The sequence below is a fragment of the Chelon labrosus genome (assembly GCF_963514085.1).
Source record: "Chelon labrosus genome assembly, chromosome: 10".
NCBI lineage: Eukaryota > Metazoa > Chordata > Actinopteri > Mugiliformes > Mugilidae > Chelon > Chelon labrosus.
Genome location: NC_140360.1, coordinates 18,780,676 through 18,793,941, shown reverse-complemented (window position 1 = coordinate 18,793,941; position 13,266 = coordinate 18,780,676). Strand labels below are relative to the sequence as shown.

At 43.1% G+C, this 13,266-nt stretch overlaps 2 protein-coding genes across 2 annotated transcripts; one reads left to right on the top strand and one right to left on the bottom strand.

Annotated features, from left to right (window-relative positions):
* qars1 (glutaminyl-tRNA synthetase 1) lies at positions 1-6,277 on the bottom strand. The gene is made up of 23 exons (XM_084553157.1): positions 6,073-6,277; positions 5,604-5,754; positions 5,140-5,249; positions 4,973-5,048; positions 4,819-4,883; positions 4,680-4,733; positions 4,508-4,571; positions 4,358-4,432; positions 3,653-3,738; positions 3,473-3,559; positions 3,290-3,389; positions 3,115-3,193; positions 2,804-3,043; positions 2,626-2,718; positions 2,383-2,520; positions 2,140-2,227; positions 1,899-2,042; positions 1,661-1,762; positions 1,454-1,546; positions 1,067-1,194; positions 918-984; positions 705-830; positions 1-597 (listed from the first exon to the last, which is right to left on the bottom strand). Exons 1-23 carry the CDS (start codon positions 6,181-6,183, stop codon positions 547-549), a joined length of 2,328 nt encoding a protein of 775 aa, XP_084409283.1. The 5' UTR covers positions 6,184-6,277; the 3' UTR covers positions 1-546.
* Positions 6,278-6,289: 12 nt separating this feature from the next.
* On the top strand, positions 6,290-9,765 carry ogg1 (8-oxoguanine DNA glycosylase). The gene is made up of 7 exons (XM_084553161.1): positions 6,290-6,945; positions 7,031-7,386; positions 7,483-7,662; positions 7,943-8,121; positions 8,229-8,376; positions 8,483-8,532; positions 8,612-9,765. Exons 1-7 carry the CDS (start codon positions 6,836-6,838, stop codon positions 8,810-8,812), a joined length of 1,224 nt encoding a protein of 407 aa, XP_084409287.1. The 5' UTR covers positions 6,290-6,835; the 3' UTR covers positions 8,813-9,765.
* The last annotated feature ends 3,501 nt before the right edge of the window (positions 9,766-13,266 follow it).

Sequence of the window (13,266 nt, the reverse complement as noted above, 5' to 3'; positions counted from 1 at the left end):
CATAGTATTTATTTTCTTCTGTCAAAAGGACACAAGTGAACCCAGAGTCTTAAAAAACAAATGGTGTTTGGCAGTGACCCACCACCTTTGTTAGAAATAACCATCAGTCGTTTGAGAGCATCTCCTCTGTGTAACATCAGCGTAGCCACTGTAAATGAGTCAAATTTACTCACAAGATCTTTGTTGAGCAATGATCAGAGTTGCATAAGTTCAACATAATGTCCCATACCATAAGAAAACATAATGTGAATACTAATGCAGCAGATGTAGGAAAAAAGGTTCAAGGACTATTAACCCTGTTGATCTCTTGGGAAGAAATCACAACCAACAGCTAATTAACTGAATTCCATTTCCCGGTTTCAGAGAGATCGATCAATGCATGAGAACTGCCGCTAAGAAAAATAGACATACAAGTATGTCAGAATATCATTTGACTCAGTTGCAGCCTGAGCTGTTGCTGGTGTTGGACAGTAAGTGATGCAAACAATTGGGACATGTATCTGTGGGCTCGTAGGAAGAAGGAAGTGCGGCTTGATCTCCAGTCAATCAGATTTTCCCAGGGTCTTCTTTGAGGGTGACTGTTCTGTTGAAGATGAGCTGCAGTGAAACAAGATTAAAGTCAAATATCGTGCTCTCAGTCCACAAAGTGGTTTAATCCAGATCCAAAGAAGACAGAACAAAGTTTTAAAATTGTCCTTCTTTACCTTGTCTGCGGTGCTGTCAGGGTCCACGGAGAAGTAGCCAACTCTTTCAAACTGGAACTTGTCCAGAGCTTTTGCTCCCTTGACTGAGGTATCCACTAAGGCACTGCTGATCACCTGCAGGGAATTCTAAATGACAAAAACAAGACATTTAACAGTCATTCCAGATAATCCAGAAAGAAAAAAAAAAGATGGAAGGAATTTATGGGTACTCACAGGGTTGATGTCACTCAGGAAGCCATTTGGCACTTCAGATGGATCCTCTGGATGTTTGTGCAGGAAGCTACAAAGACACAGACATTTTGGTAAGGTCAGTTTTCTACAGATGGTGTTTTTTTGTGAATGACCAACCGTCTGTGACTTACAGTCGTTCATAGAGACGCACTTCACACACCAACGGCTGGCTGACCCAGTGGATGAAGGCTTTTGGTTTCTCTGCAGTCTCAGAGCTGCAGCAGGTCACCTTCAGTTCCACCACTTTACCCTGAGAGTCCTGAGATACAGAGTGGAAGGAAATAGTACTTTACCAAGATGAAACATGGAGCAGGAAGCAAACACTACTGCAAGGGTAAATTAGCAAGAAATCCTGTTTATATTACATTAAGAGTATTAGCTCTAGTACAACTGAGTCAGTTTTGCTGACATCTAAGCACACACACACAGATTTGAATTATGCTCTGCTAGCGACTACAATAGTAAAGTATATTAACCATTTACCAAACTGATTTGTCTTTAAGATGAAGAAGTCTTACCTTAATGACCTTCTGGACGGAGATGACATACCCAGCATGCCTCAGGCCTACAGGCTGTTCTGGGGTCAGACGTTTGTAGCCCTTCTCCATCACCTGGAAAAGGAGAAGTGTCCTTTATTATCGTCTGTCCACAATCCAAAAATTGCACCAAGATACACTGCTATGTATACTGTGAAGGGTATTTATTTTGGCTTTGTCCTCTCTAACCTCTCTGAAGTCGCTCTGTTCAATGAAGATCGTTTGTGTAAATGGAACTGCGTGGCTGCCCTTGGCCTCGTTGGCAGGGAAGTCCGGTACTTGTACTTTTGACTGCGAGAGAAGAGGTGGAATACAGTGGAGTAAATTAGCACTCTTTAGTTCAAGTGTCACGAAAAAAAATAACAATTTAACAAGTTTTCAAGAAGCACTACGGTGCGCGACATCCGTGTATTCTTAATGTACACACCGATGCGTTCTTGAGGTTGGTTATGGTGACTTTGAGAGGTTCCAGCACGGCCATGGCTCGAGGTGCCGTGTCGTTCAGCACGTCCCTCACACATGACTCCAGTAGGTGGGGCTCTGTTGTCGTCTGGGAAACTGTAACTCCCACCTGCAAGAGATGTATTATTATGCAAGAGCACAGTGCTTGTGAATGTAACTGCACGTTGCTCCACCCAACAGTTCATTCATCCGTCCAGTCGTCTCACCCGAGCACAGAAGTTGTTGATTGCCTCTGGGGGGAAACCTCTTCTCCTCAGTGCAGTCAAAGTGAAGAGTCTGGGATCGTCCCAGTCTCTGTAATTAGAGAACATATGTACAACACTTGTATTAAATGGTGTGTGAAGAATGAAGACAGCAAATCACACTGAAGAACATATACGGTTTGAATTAAGTCAAGATATTAACTCTGACAAACCATATTTAGAAATAAAATGGAATGCAATTTATACCTGCAAACACCAGTCTCAACCAATTTGATGATTTTCCTCTTGGACACAACAGTGTAGGTGAGGTTCAAGCGGCCATATTCCCACTGAACAGGGCAGTACACATCCAGAGCATTACACAGCCAGTAATACGATGAACGCCTGAGACACAACCACAAGAAAATAAAGGTTAACATCGACACCATACGTCTGCAACAAAGCTTAAGATGAAGCTAAGCTACTACAGATTAAAGAATACGTGTTTACCTAGCCTGGAACTCCTTGGTACACAGTGAGTGTGTAATATTTTCAATTGAGTCACACAGACAGTGGGTGTAGTCATAAGTGGGGTAGATGCACCTGCAGAGAAAGGTTAAGTGGAGAAAGCGTAAGTCATGTTGTGAGAAAGATCTGCAAAGATATTTAAATGTTCATCTTTTCATACCATTTGTCTCCTGTCCGATGATGAGCTGTGTATTTGATTCGGTACGCCACAGGGTCCATCTTCCCATCCTCCATGACCATCTTCATCCTGAGCGTGGCCTCTCCCTCTGCGAACAGGCCCCTCTTCATCCTCTCAAACAACACCAGCGACTCCTCGACGGGTCGGTCTCTCCACGGCGACGGAGGAACGTTATGGCCCTTCAGCTCCTCGCCCTTCTGATGGCACACGTACGCATGACCCCTGAAGGCAGATGAAGAAATTAATCACCTGTCCACACATTTCCCAAAACGTGTTGCATACCCTTCACTCACCTGCGGATAAGTTCCACAGCGAGATCGTAGAGTTGCTGAAAGTTGTCAGAGGCGTGTGTGATGGCATAAGGTTTGTAGCCTGTGGAACGCAGAGATAGTGATAAGAAACTAAAGATGAACTAAATGTAGAAAGTACCCGATAATACTTCATCAGACATGGGTTGATCAAACTCACCCAGCCACTCCACCATGTCCTTGATGGCAGTGAAATATTTCTCCTCCTCCTTCTCTGGATTTGTGTCATCGTACCGCAAGAAACAAATTCCATCGTTTGCCTGCAGAAAGAGACAAGGTTTAGAGACAACAGCTGCACATGAGACGATTAAACCTCTTAGTACCGGGACAAAACCAGTCATACCTTCGCATAACCAAAATTGAAGTTGATGGCTTTGGCATGTCCGATGTGAAGGATGCCGTTGGGCTCAGGAGGAAAACGGGTACGTATCTAAAGGAATAAAGATAGAAAGACATCAGTACAGGTGGCCGCTTTTAAATTCACCTCAAAAAGTTAGTAGGGTCGCAAATGATAATTCCATACCTGTCCACCGGTGATCTCCAGGTGTTTTTTGAGCAAGTTCATCGTGTTCGGCGTGACCACATAGCCTTCAGTTGTGTAATTCTCTCCTGTGTGACGGCAAAGATAAAAGAAGGCAAATGTAAATCCCTTTAACTGCAACACGATGTAATTTCATCTGATTGCTCAGGGGCCAGATGCACGAGCTGGACATAAAAATGTTGGGTGTAAGCCCAACATTGGACTCAGCTTGTGATAAATATTTACACCTCATGCTCCATCTAGAACTACGAACAAGGCGCAGCGTAGAAGATGCACGTCCACACCGGCAGATGCTAGGGCGGTGACAGCTGCCATGGCCAAGAAATAGATTAACTTAATTGACTGATGAGCAGAGTGAAGTAAAACTATGCTGATTGTGAAACAAGAAACATTACTGAACTCCAAGTACATGCACTGTCGCCCAGCGCGCTCCCTCATGATGTGTGCGCCCAAGGTAGACCCATATTCACATTTTTTTAGTTCCACCGTGAAAACCAGTCAGGACTTTTCTTCTTAACCTGCTTCTGACTGGGTCTAGGTCTAAGATTTAGTGCACTACATCAAGATGGTGCAACAGACTTTAATTCTACGCAAGGCTAAAAGCACATTTTACACCCAGCCTTATGACAGCGTGTACGTCCAGTTGGTGCAACCGGCTCCAGGTATTTTATTTTTTCCCCCCCTCACCTGTTTTATGGAACTTCAGCGCCTCTCCTCTGAGCTGCTCCATTAGGGACTTTCCCTCCCCAGACGTCCCGTTACCTAAACAAACAATAAACAATGATTAAAAGGAGTGAATTTAACAAACTGTTAAATTAATTCCGGCCTGCTGCTTACCGTTCACAGCCACCTCCTCTTTCTTCACCTTTGCGTCATTCTCTGCAACTTTAACTTTCTGTGGCTGCAAAATAATCAGATATTAGTGGCCAAGTTAATTAAAACCTTGAGATTGCGGTGCGCTTAAAGGAACAGAACTGTTGAAACCGTTTCTGTGAATAAGACGTCCTACCTTAGGTTTCTTCTCCAGGTCAGCCTCAGTTTTGGGCCCCAAGAGGTGTAGAACCTTTAAAACCAAAGCCAGAGCTCATCATTACGTTATGCGATGAAATATTAAATCACAACAGCAGACATACTAGTAATTATCATACCTGCATGTCCACCTCATTTTTGATCACCTTTCCATCAGCCCATTTAAGGGCCGCACGTGCTTCACCTTCAACAGACAAAAAGTGAGACATTCAGTTTGTCTGTTGGGCTTTAATGGCTGACGTAAAATGTAACTAAACAACTGTGAGACCATACCCATCAGCAGCCCCATGTTGAAGCGGTACCGTTCCGCTAGCAGCTGCTCCTTGTGCTTCTTGATCACAGACTCCACCTGAGGCACATTCCACAGTCACTGAACACACCACAGACAGTAAAGCTTGTATACAGACCTGGTTTTGGTCAGTGTAAGAACAAGCACTTACTGCATCCTCAATCTGCTCCGGTGTTATGACAACGCCCACTCCACATGCTTCGTCGAACTCCTTCTGGTTGATGGGGTCCTGAGGATGACTTTTGACAAAGTCCAAAGCAGCTGCAGAGAAACATGGGGAAGAAACTTAGCTGAAAACGACGACAGAAGTCATTTTTATCCAATCATTCATGTCTCCTTCAACGTTAGGTGTGTTTTTCAGGATCTCTTTCACACTGAATATTATGTTTATTTTGTAAATGTGTTAAAACGAGTTTGCATCAAGCATACTTTAATTTGATTAAGAGCGTCCATATAGTGTAGATAAGAATACTACACATAACAATACTATTTAGCATACCTGAAAAATAATTACTACGTCCCAATGCATCATTGCATTTTGCAGAAATGCATTCCAGCCTTCAAACTTTTCAGGTTATTCTGACTCACACACGTGCCAAAGATGTCATAAATTACCTGCGAGCTGCAGCTCTGTGCAGATTTTGCGCTGAGCAATGCTGTCTGAAAGAAATGCCAGGCGTTTGGTGTCTTTAAGGCGAGATGTCATACTGTACAGCAGTGTACCCATGGCTTTGTCCATTCCTGACGATCCATGGACACGCTGGGCCTGTTAAAACCAATAAGAAAATACCAGAATTACTCGTTTTCTCCTTCAAAACGTGGGTAAAGACTGTGCTGATTCTTGGAGGAGGGTTTATGAACTACCAAAGGCACGTAGAAGCATAATGACTAAACCGGAATACATAGTATAGTTATGAGAAGTAGTGAGCTACTACGGTGCATCTGAACCTGTTACTGCAACACGTTTAAACTGATGGGAAAAGAAAAGTGGAAACAACAAGTAAGCTGCATGAGTGAATGACAGCCACATTTCACAGCTGTCCCTACCGGGCAGCTGAGTTTCTCCATATGGGCTGGGTCGTACCTGAGTAATTGCCTCCTTCAGGGCTGAGCTCAGCGCTTCATTTTTCAGTGTTTCTTTCGCTTTCTGCTCACTGAGCCCAATGGAAGTGAAAAGTGTCAACGTATCCGCCATTAGTCCACCGTATTCACCGGATCAGTCCCAACCAAACAGCCACGCCGCCGCCGTACTCGACTTTCTTCCTCAGAGAAGGGGCAAGAGGCGACTTCCTGTAAAAGAATGAGGTACAGCTGTATTAACAAATAGCACGCTGAGGGCACTGATCGGATTGACCAATCACGAATGAGATTGACCAAGGTTACCGCCCACTATGAACAGAAGAACCAATCAGCAGTTGTGTTGACAACATTTACAGAATGGCTACTACCGGTAATGTTGCATCAGATTGACGTTTCAATCATTTTTGACAATTGATATTAGATTATAACATTAATCACTCCTTATTTATACTGGAGTACACCTTAAGTTACTATTACGTCAAATTTGCACTTTTCGAGAACTTTACTCCTGAAATATGCGCGTTTTCCTAACGCCGTGTAAGATTTTTGTTGTCCATCAAAATGAATGTCAACTTACCTAAAGCAACTCCGCGAAAGTTACTGAGCTAGCTGCTGTAAACGTGAACTGAACAATGTAGCTCGCCGTAAAAAAAACTCAATTTTTTGTATTATATACGCCGCATTACTGTAAGAGCTGTTTTATAATACTGGGCTCTGTCGTCGGTTAATAGTTAACAACAATAGGGAAATTATTAGCGTCAATAAATATGGCCAAGCATGCGGTGCTTTCTGCTGGGACTAAAATGTGGAGATCTATGGCTTGTGCCAAGTCAGAGCTGCGTCTGGATCTCACTCTTGCTTGTGGACAGTCCTTCCGGTAGGCTCATTCACCAAGTCACCCATCGTGGTACAGTTTAGGTCATCCTCTGTGAAGTTGCATTAACACACATCTCATCCCACAGCTGGAGAGAAACTGCAGAGGGACACTGGACTGGAGTGATTGGAGGGCGAGTGTGGACTCTGACCCAAACAGATGACACTCTGTGGTACCACGTTTACAAAAATCAGAGAGATGGAGGTGATAGGAAAAGGAGAGCTGGCATTTCTCTGCCGGAAGAAGACAAGGCAACGAAGAGATTCAAAGGGGTTGTGAAGAAGGAGGAAGAGGAGCCACTGGCTGTTTCTTCAGCACAGAACCGTGATGTGGAAGAAGAGATCCTGAGAGGTTACTTCCAGCTGGATGTGAAGCTGGGGGATCTGTACAGGGAATGGGGAGCAGCAGACAGCCACTTCAAGTGCATTGCAGACATTTTCACTGGTCAGTGTGTTTGTTTGTACTTACTTACACAGCAAATCATTATTCAGATGTTTTTTGTTGCATTAAGTATGCTGAGTAAAATGTTTTTTTCTCCAGGTGTGCGAATGCTGCGTCAGGACCCAACTGAATGCCTGTTTTCCTTCATCTGCACCTCCAACAACCACATCTCCCGTATTCAGGGCATGGTGGAGAGACTGTGTCAGGCTCTGGGTGCCCCGCTGTGCCAGCTGGATCAAACCTCTTACCATGACTTTCCATCCCTGTCTGCACTTGCAGGTACTTTAAACTTTTGCCACAGTTTATAACGTTGTCAACAACATCTCCAGAGGCCGTGCAGAGTTGATAGTCGACAAAAGTCTTGCTTCAGATTATGATTATTATTTTTTCATTCAGCCATATACTTGCTTTTAACCATTTTAACCACAGCATTTAAATAATAAAGTGAGTTATTTCCACCAGCTATTTGAAGATTTCATGACAGGAATATTTATATTTATAGTACATGTTTTAACGACAAAAAAATTGTTCTTGCATTTTCTCCATCGTGAACTGGCAGACAGCAGCGTAGAGGCGTGTCTCAGGGACCTCGGTTTCGGATACAGGGCTCGCTTTCTGCAGCAAAGTGCGAAGCAGATTCTGGACACCCATGGGCTGCAGTGGCTCGAAGGTTTGCGCAGAGTTCCCTATCTGGAGGCCCATGATGCGCTGCGTACGCTCCCTGGCGTTGGAAAGAAGGTACAACGGGGGAAAAAAGACTCTCACGGCTAACTGATATTTATGGGGACATGACACAGTGAAACGCCGACAGCAGCATGTAATCAAGGCTTTGTGTCATCTCGTAGGTGGCAGACTGTGTGTGTCTGATGTCCCTGGATAAGCTAGAGGCCGTACCCGTCGACACACACGTATGGCAGATTGCTAAGCGTGACTATCAATATGCTGCTGGCAATGGACAAAAGAGCATCACGGACAGACTTTACACAGATATTGGTGAGTGTTCAAAGACCTGCTTAGTCATTTATGTGGTCGGTAATTGTGAACAGCGGTTAATGCTCTTCTTAAATTATTAACACAATGTCCAATCTAATCTACACAGGGAACTTCTTTAGAAAGCTGTGGGGACCTTATGCTGGTTGGGCTCAGTCGGTGAGTGCTGTCTGTAACTGTCCGTCTGTGTCTTTCAGTCGCTCCACTGGTCACCACAGATCGGGTCTCTCTGTTTCAGGTGTTGTTCTGTGCCGACCTCAAGAAGTTCCAAAGCCTCAAAGAAAAGCCACAAATGAAGCAGCCGAAGAAAGAAGAGGAAGGGGAAAGAATATCGGTGTGTAAGAAAACCAAGATAAAACGTGAATCAAATGAAACTGTGAAGAAGTCAGCAAGCCACAAGAAAGGGAAGGTGACTGTCAAGAAAGAGAGGGTGGAGTGAGGTAAACAAGCCTCTGACATGAGATGACAATACCTCACGTTTGCACATACCTGACTCACTGAAAGGAAACATATACAGTGCCAGAAAAACATTTGGACACACCTTATAATGTCCACTCCCTGTGTTTCTTGGCCCATTCAGTGATATTCTTCTTCTTGTAGTTCTTCCTTAGCAGTGGATTTTTTGCAGCAATTCAACCATGAAGGCCTGATTCACGCAGTCTCCTCTAAACAGTTGATGTTGAGCTGTGAAGCATTTATGTAGCCTCTGCTCTCTCTGAGGTGCTGTTAATTTTCTGAGGCTGATAGATAGATAGATAGATAGATAGATAGATAGATAGATAGATAGATAGATGCTTTATTTATCCCGTGGGAAATTCGGTGTCCCGTTGCTTTGTCACATAGAAACAGACGAAGATATGTAGATATAATGCTGTGTAAAAAATATACAGTAGTGTCAGCAATGACTGCAGTCCACTTGGTTCCTCACAGTGAGGCGTTGTTGACTGATGGTGTCAAAAATAAGAAGGCAAGAAATTACCCAAATCAATCTTGACAAGTCACATCTGTCAACTGAAAGCCATTACAGGTGACTACCTCATGAAGCTGATTGAGAAAATGCCAATCTTTGTTTATAAAATAATTTAGTTCCTTCACAGTTTTGATGTCTTCACAATTAATAAAATAAAGGAAAACCATGACATGAGAAGGTGTGTCCAAACCTTTGACTGGTACTGTACAAGATTCATTCTCCAGTAACATGACAAAAAACACTTATTGTATAAAGCTTCTCAGGGTTTTTTATTGTTTACATGTGTTATTTACTGTAATAATTTCTGTGTGTGTGTTCATGAGTTTAAATTAATACTAAAAATAGACCAATCGATAGGTATTCTTTTACAAACAATACTATACGACTATTATAGATTATAATAAAACTGTTTTTCTTCAGTGTATGAATTTTGTGTGAAGATATCAACTAAATCATCATTATCACACTCACTCTGCTGAATGTTGCCAGAATTAGCCAATAGGTGGCAGCACACATTCATTCATTCATTCATTCATCTTCTGTAACCGCTTGTCCTGTGAAGGGTCCTGGGGGGGGCAGACAACCATTCACACTCACGTGCACACCTATGGCCAATTTAGAATCACTAATGAACCTAACGATCATGTCTTTGGACGGTGGGAGGAAGCTGGAGTACCCGGAGAGAACCCACACAGACACAGGGACAACATGCAAACTCCACACAGAAAGGCCCCAGTCAGCCCATGGATTAAAACCCGGAACCTTCTTGCTGTGAGGGCAGCACACATTAGAAAACATTACTCTCCAAGACAATATCACGTAGTGGGTTGTTTGCTTCAGCCTGGTTTTCTTCTTATTTTAGCACAAATAGTTCTTTTTCCATGGGTGAATAATTAGTGTCAAGTGAACCCTCCCGGCTCTTGTTACACCATGTACCAACAATTCATGGCATTTGCATGCACACTAGAAAAGGTCACAGGATGCCAACATGGTGCTGTGTGTTTCTTCCTGTATCCAAATAGCATTTCTCTTCGTTGGATCATAAAAATATGCGTGGCTGCAAAGTGCCATGGTGTCCGTATGTTTATCTATAGGCATCGGTTGACTGTGTCAGCGTGTCTTTTTATAGCAGGGATCGCAGTTATCTGCTGTCAGTGCTGCTCGGGGCCCGAGTGGCCGTCTCTGGTGACAACATGGTCATGACTTGTTGGATGTTTGACTTATTACTGTCCCTTTAAAGCAATGACAGAGCAATATTTTTGACCGTTTACAATGTATGGAGAGGATTCTTTTTTTTAAAAAAAATGTGGCAACCGTATACATGCCTATCAAGCTCAATATGAGGAATATTTTCTGAGTGGTAGGCTTAAGTGATGCATGATGCATTATGTGTGTAGTTGTTCGCGTGCGTGCTTTACATCCATAGAAGTGTTTTTATTTGTGGAGGAGAGTGCAGCCATGTGAGTTAATAAATATGTGAGTCAGCTTTCATCCTCATTCCGGTCGAGCTGGACAGAAGCTGGGGCCCAGCTTCAGGGCAGAGTCACAGTGAGGAAGAAAAGGAGAATAAAAATAAAACAGAGAGAGAGAGAGAGAGAGAGAGAGAGAGAGAACAGGAAAATAACAAAAGACAGATAGTACAAGGGGGGGATAGGTGAAACCGTGCCAGAGGTAGGGACGGGAATTTCAGTTGACACACAAAGGCTGAACACAACACAACGCAACGGCTGCATGTGCATTATGTAAGAGATGGGTCTCAGCTTGTGTTGAGCCCTTGAGGGTTTCTCAGTTGAAAGGAGATTCGCCGTGCCCACTTTCTCTGAGATGAGGGCGTCGTTACCTCCTGCAGCCACCAGGAGGCGCCACTTATGGAGCTCCACTGAAAACGAAAGGCATCTTGCTATTTCCAGAGATGAAGCAGAAGGGCTGTATTTGTTTGACAGTGTGTAGTAGGTGATTTTGTGGTCGTTGACCTGGAGGGACGTGAGACCTGTTGTCAAGTGTGTGCACACTCAAAATCAGATCCACTTCAAGTGCGTGTAATGCACACAGTAAAGTTTTATAGTGGACTGCATTGGACTGCAATAATATAGCTGTATTTATCTCTGCCCTTTGGACAGGATTGCACAATAATCGGTTAGAACAAATAGTTGAATGGATCATTTCACCTGAATAACAAACCTTGAGCCAAAGAGATAGTTTTAGCTTTATATGGTTATGAGAACTTTTAGATGTCTGTCATCACCCCCACTACAGTAGAGTTGAAGTCAAATGCAGCTTGAAGCATTAAAAAGTGGCCTTTAACTTGAATGTTCTATCTGGAGGCCCCGCCACTTTTAACAGCGCAAAAACACACGTAACACTGTGCTATCAGCTTCACAATTCTTACACCGATAGATCACGCTTGAGAGATATGAATTTTCATATCCAGACTCTGGAAGTTTCTCTCAGCTGTGAACCTAAAAGATTTTCCTCCATTCACCTCCACATTCTTCTTCTACCGCTTAAAATGATGGATGTTACTGCTACTGAATATTAACAGTCAGTATTATATAACAGTATCTGATAGAATTCCTAAGATGGAGAAAATTTATAGAGACGTGTGTTGGTTCACCTTAGATGTGGTGAAATCCAATGCTGCTGCAGGCAGCTGTGGGAGAGCCTGATGGACGGCAGAGGCAGATCCCCACATGGAAGTCTGTCTTTGGGGCCCAGAGATGGGGAGATTATTCTTTGGTGTCTAGACAACCATAGGGTGAGGGGAAGCCACAGAGAGAAGGAACACAGAGCTGGCAGGGATATTTTAGATCTTAAGCTCTTCTATCAGTCAGGAGTGTGTGCGGGCGTAAGCATATGAACAGCCTTGACTAAAGAAAGGAGCTTATTTTGTGGAGAAAATTAACAGTTTCTACCATCAGATAGGACCCCCTGCTTGGCTGGCTGTTATAGTTCAATGCCGTTTAGATTGGGAGGAGGAAACCGTTCCGCCTGCCCCAGTATTAGATTTCAGAGCCCCTAATGGATCAATTCAAATAACTAAGTGGAATGTATTCACCGCATTCCTGGACAAAGATGGCATAGAAATACTAGCCATGGTATATATATACATATTTATGTGTGTGGGGTGTGATCATGAGGTCCATGTGTGTGTTTACCATGAAGTGAACGCCATCCTTTTAAAGAATTTATTCATATAGGATGCTTTAAATACATCTCTTACTATATTTGAAGCCTACTCAGAATTCCCCATTTGAATCAAGAGCTGTCAGCTCGATATACCGTACGTGTACAGTAAGTAACAGGGCTTACCTACTTCAGTTTAACAACTTTGGGTCATATAAACATAATTAGGCTAATTACAGTCAGTCAGTAAGGCAGTTATAATTAAAATGACCGATGTGACATTTAAATAAATACATTGTTCTTAATCGGGTGAAAAAAAAAAATCTGTTTAAACAGAGCTGATGGAGATGTTGACCAAGACCACACCTGCTGAGGCTGTGTCACATAAACCGGTTGTCAAACCAGTCTGACCTGGAGCCCACTTGAGAACTTCAACAGCATACCGGGAAATTAATTTCAAAAGAAAGATCCACTTTTCTTCTTCTGTGATTCTGTGAAGGGGCCGCCGACACTCAAGTGGGAGCTTTTTAACACATCTAAGAAAAGATTCATCAAGGTCTTTTTAGTTTTACTTTATGTATTTTTTGTTTTGAAAAATGTGCCCACATACTGCACACAACAAGGAATTAAATGCATCTGACAGGACATGTCGATAAGCTAAAGGCTTCTATGGCAGCCCTCAGACGGGAGGCAGGACAAATAAAACAAGAAACCAAAAAAGCAGAGGAAGGAAGGAATCTGGTTATTTGATTTGATTATAGAATAACAGAATAATTAGATATTGTTAATAAAATGTAGGG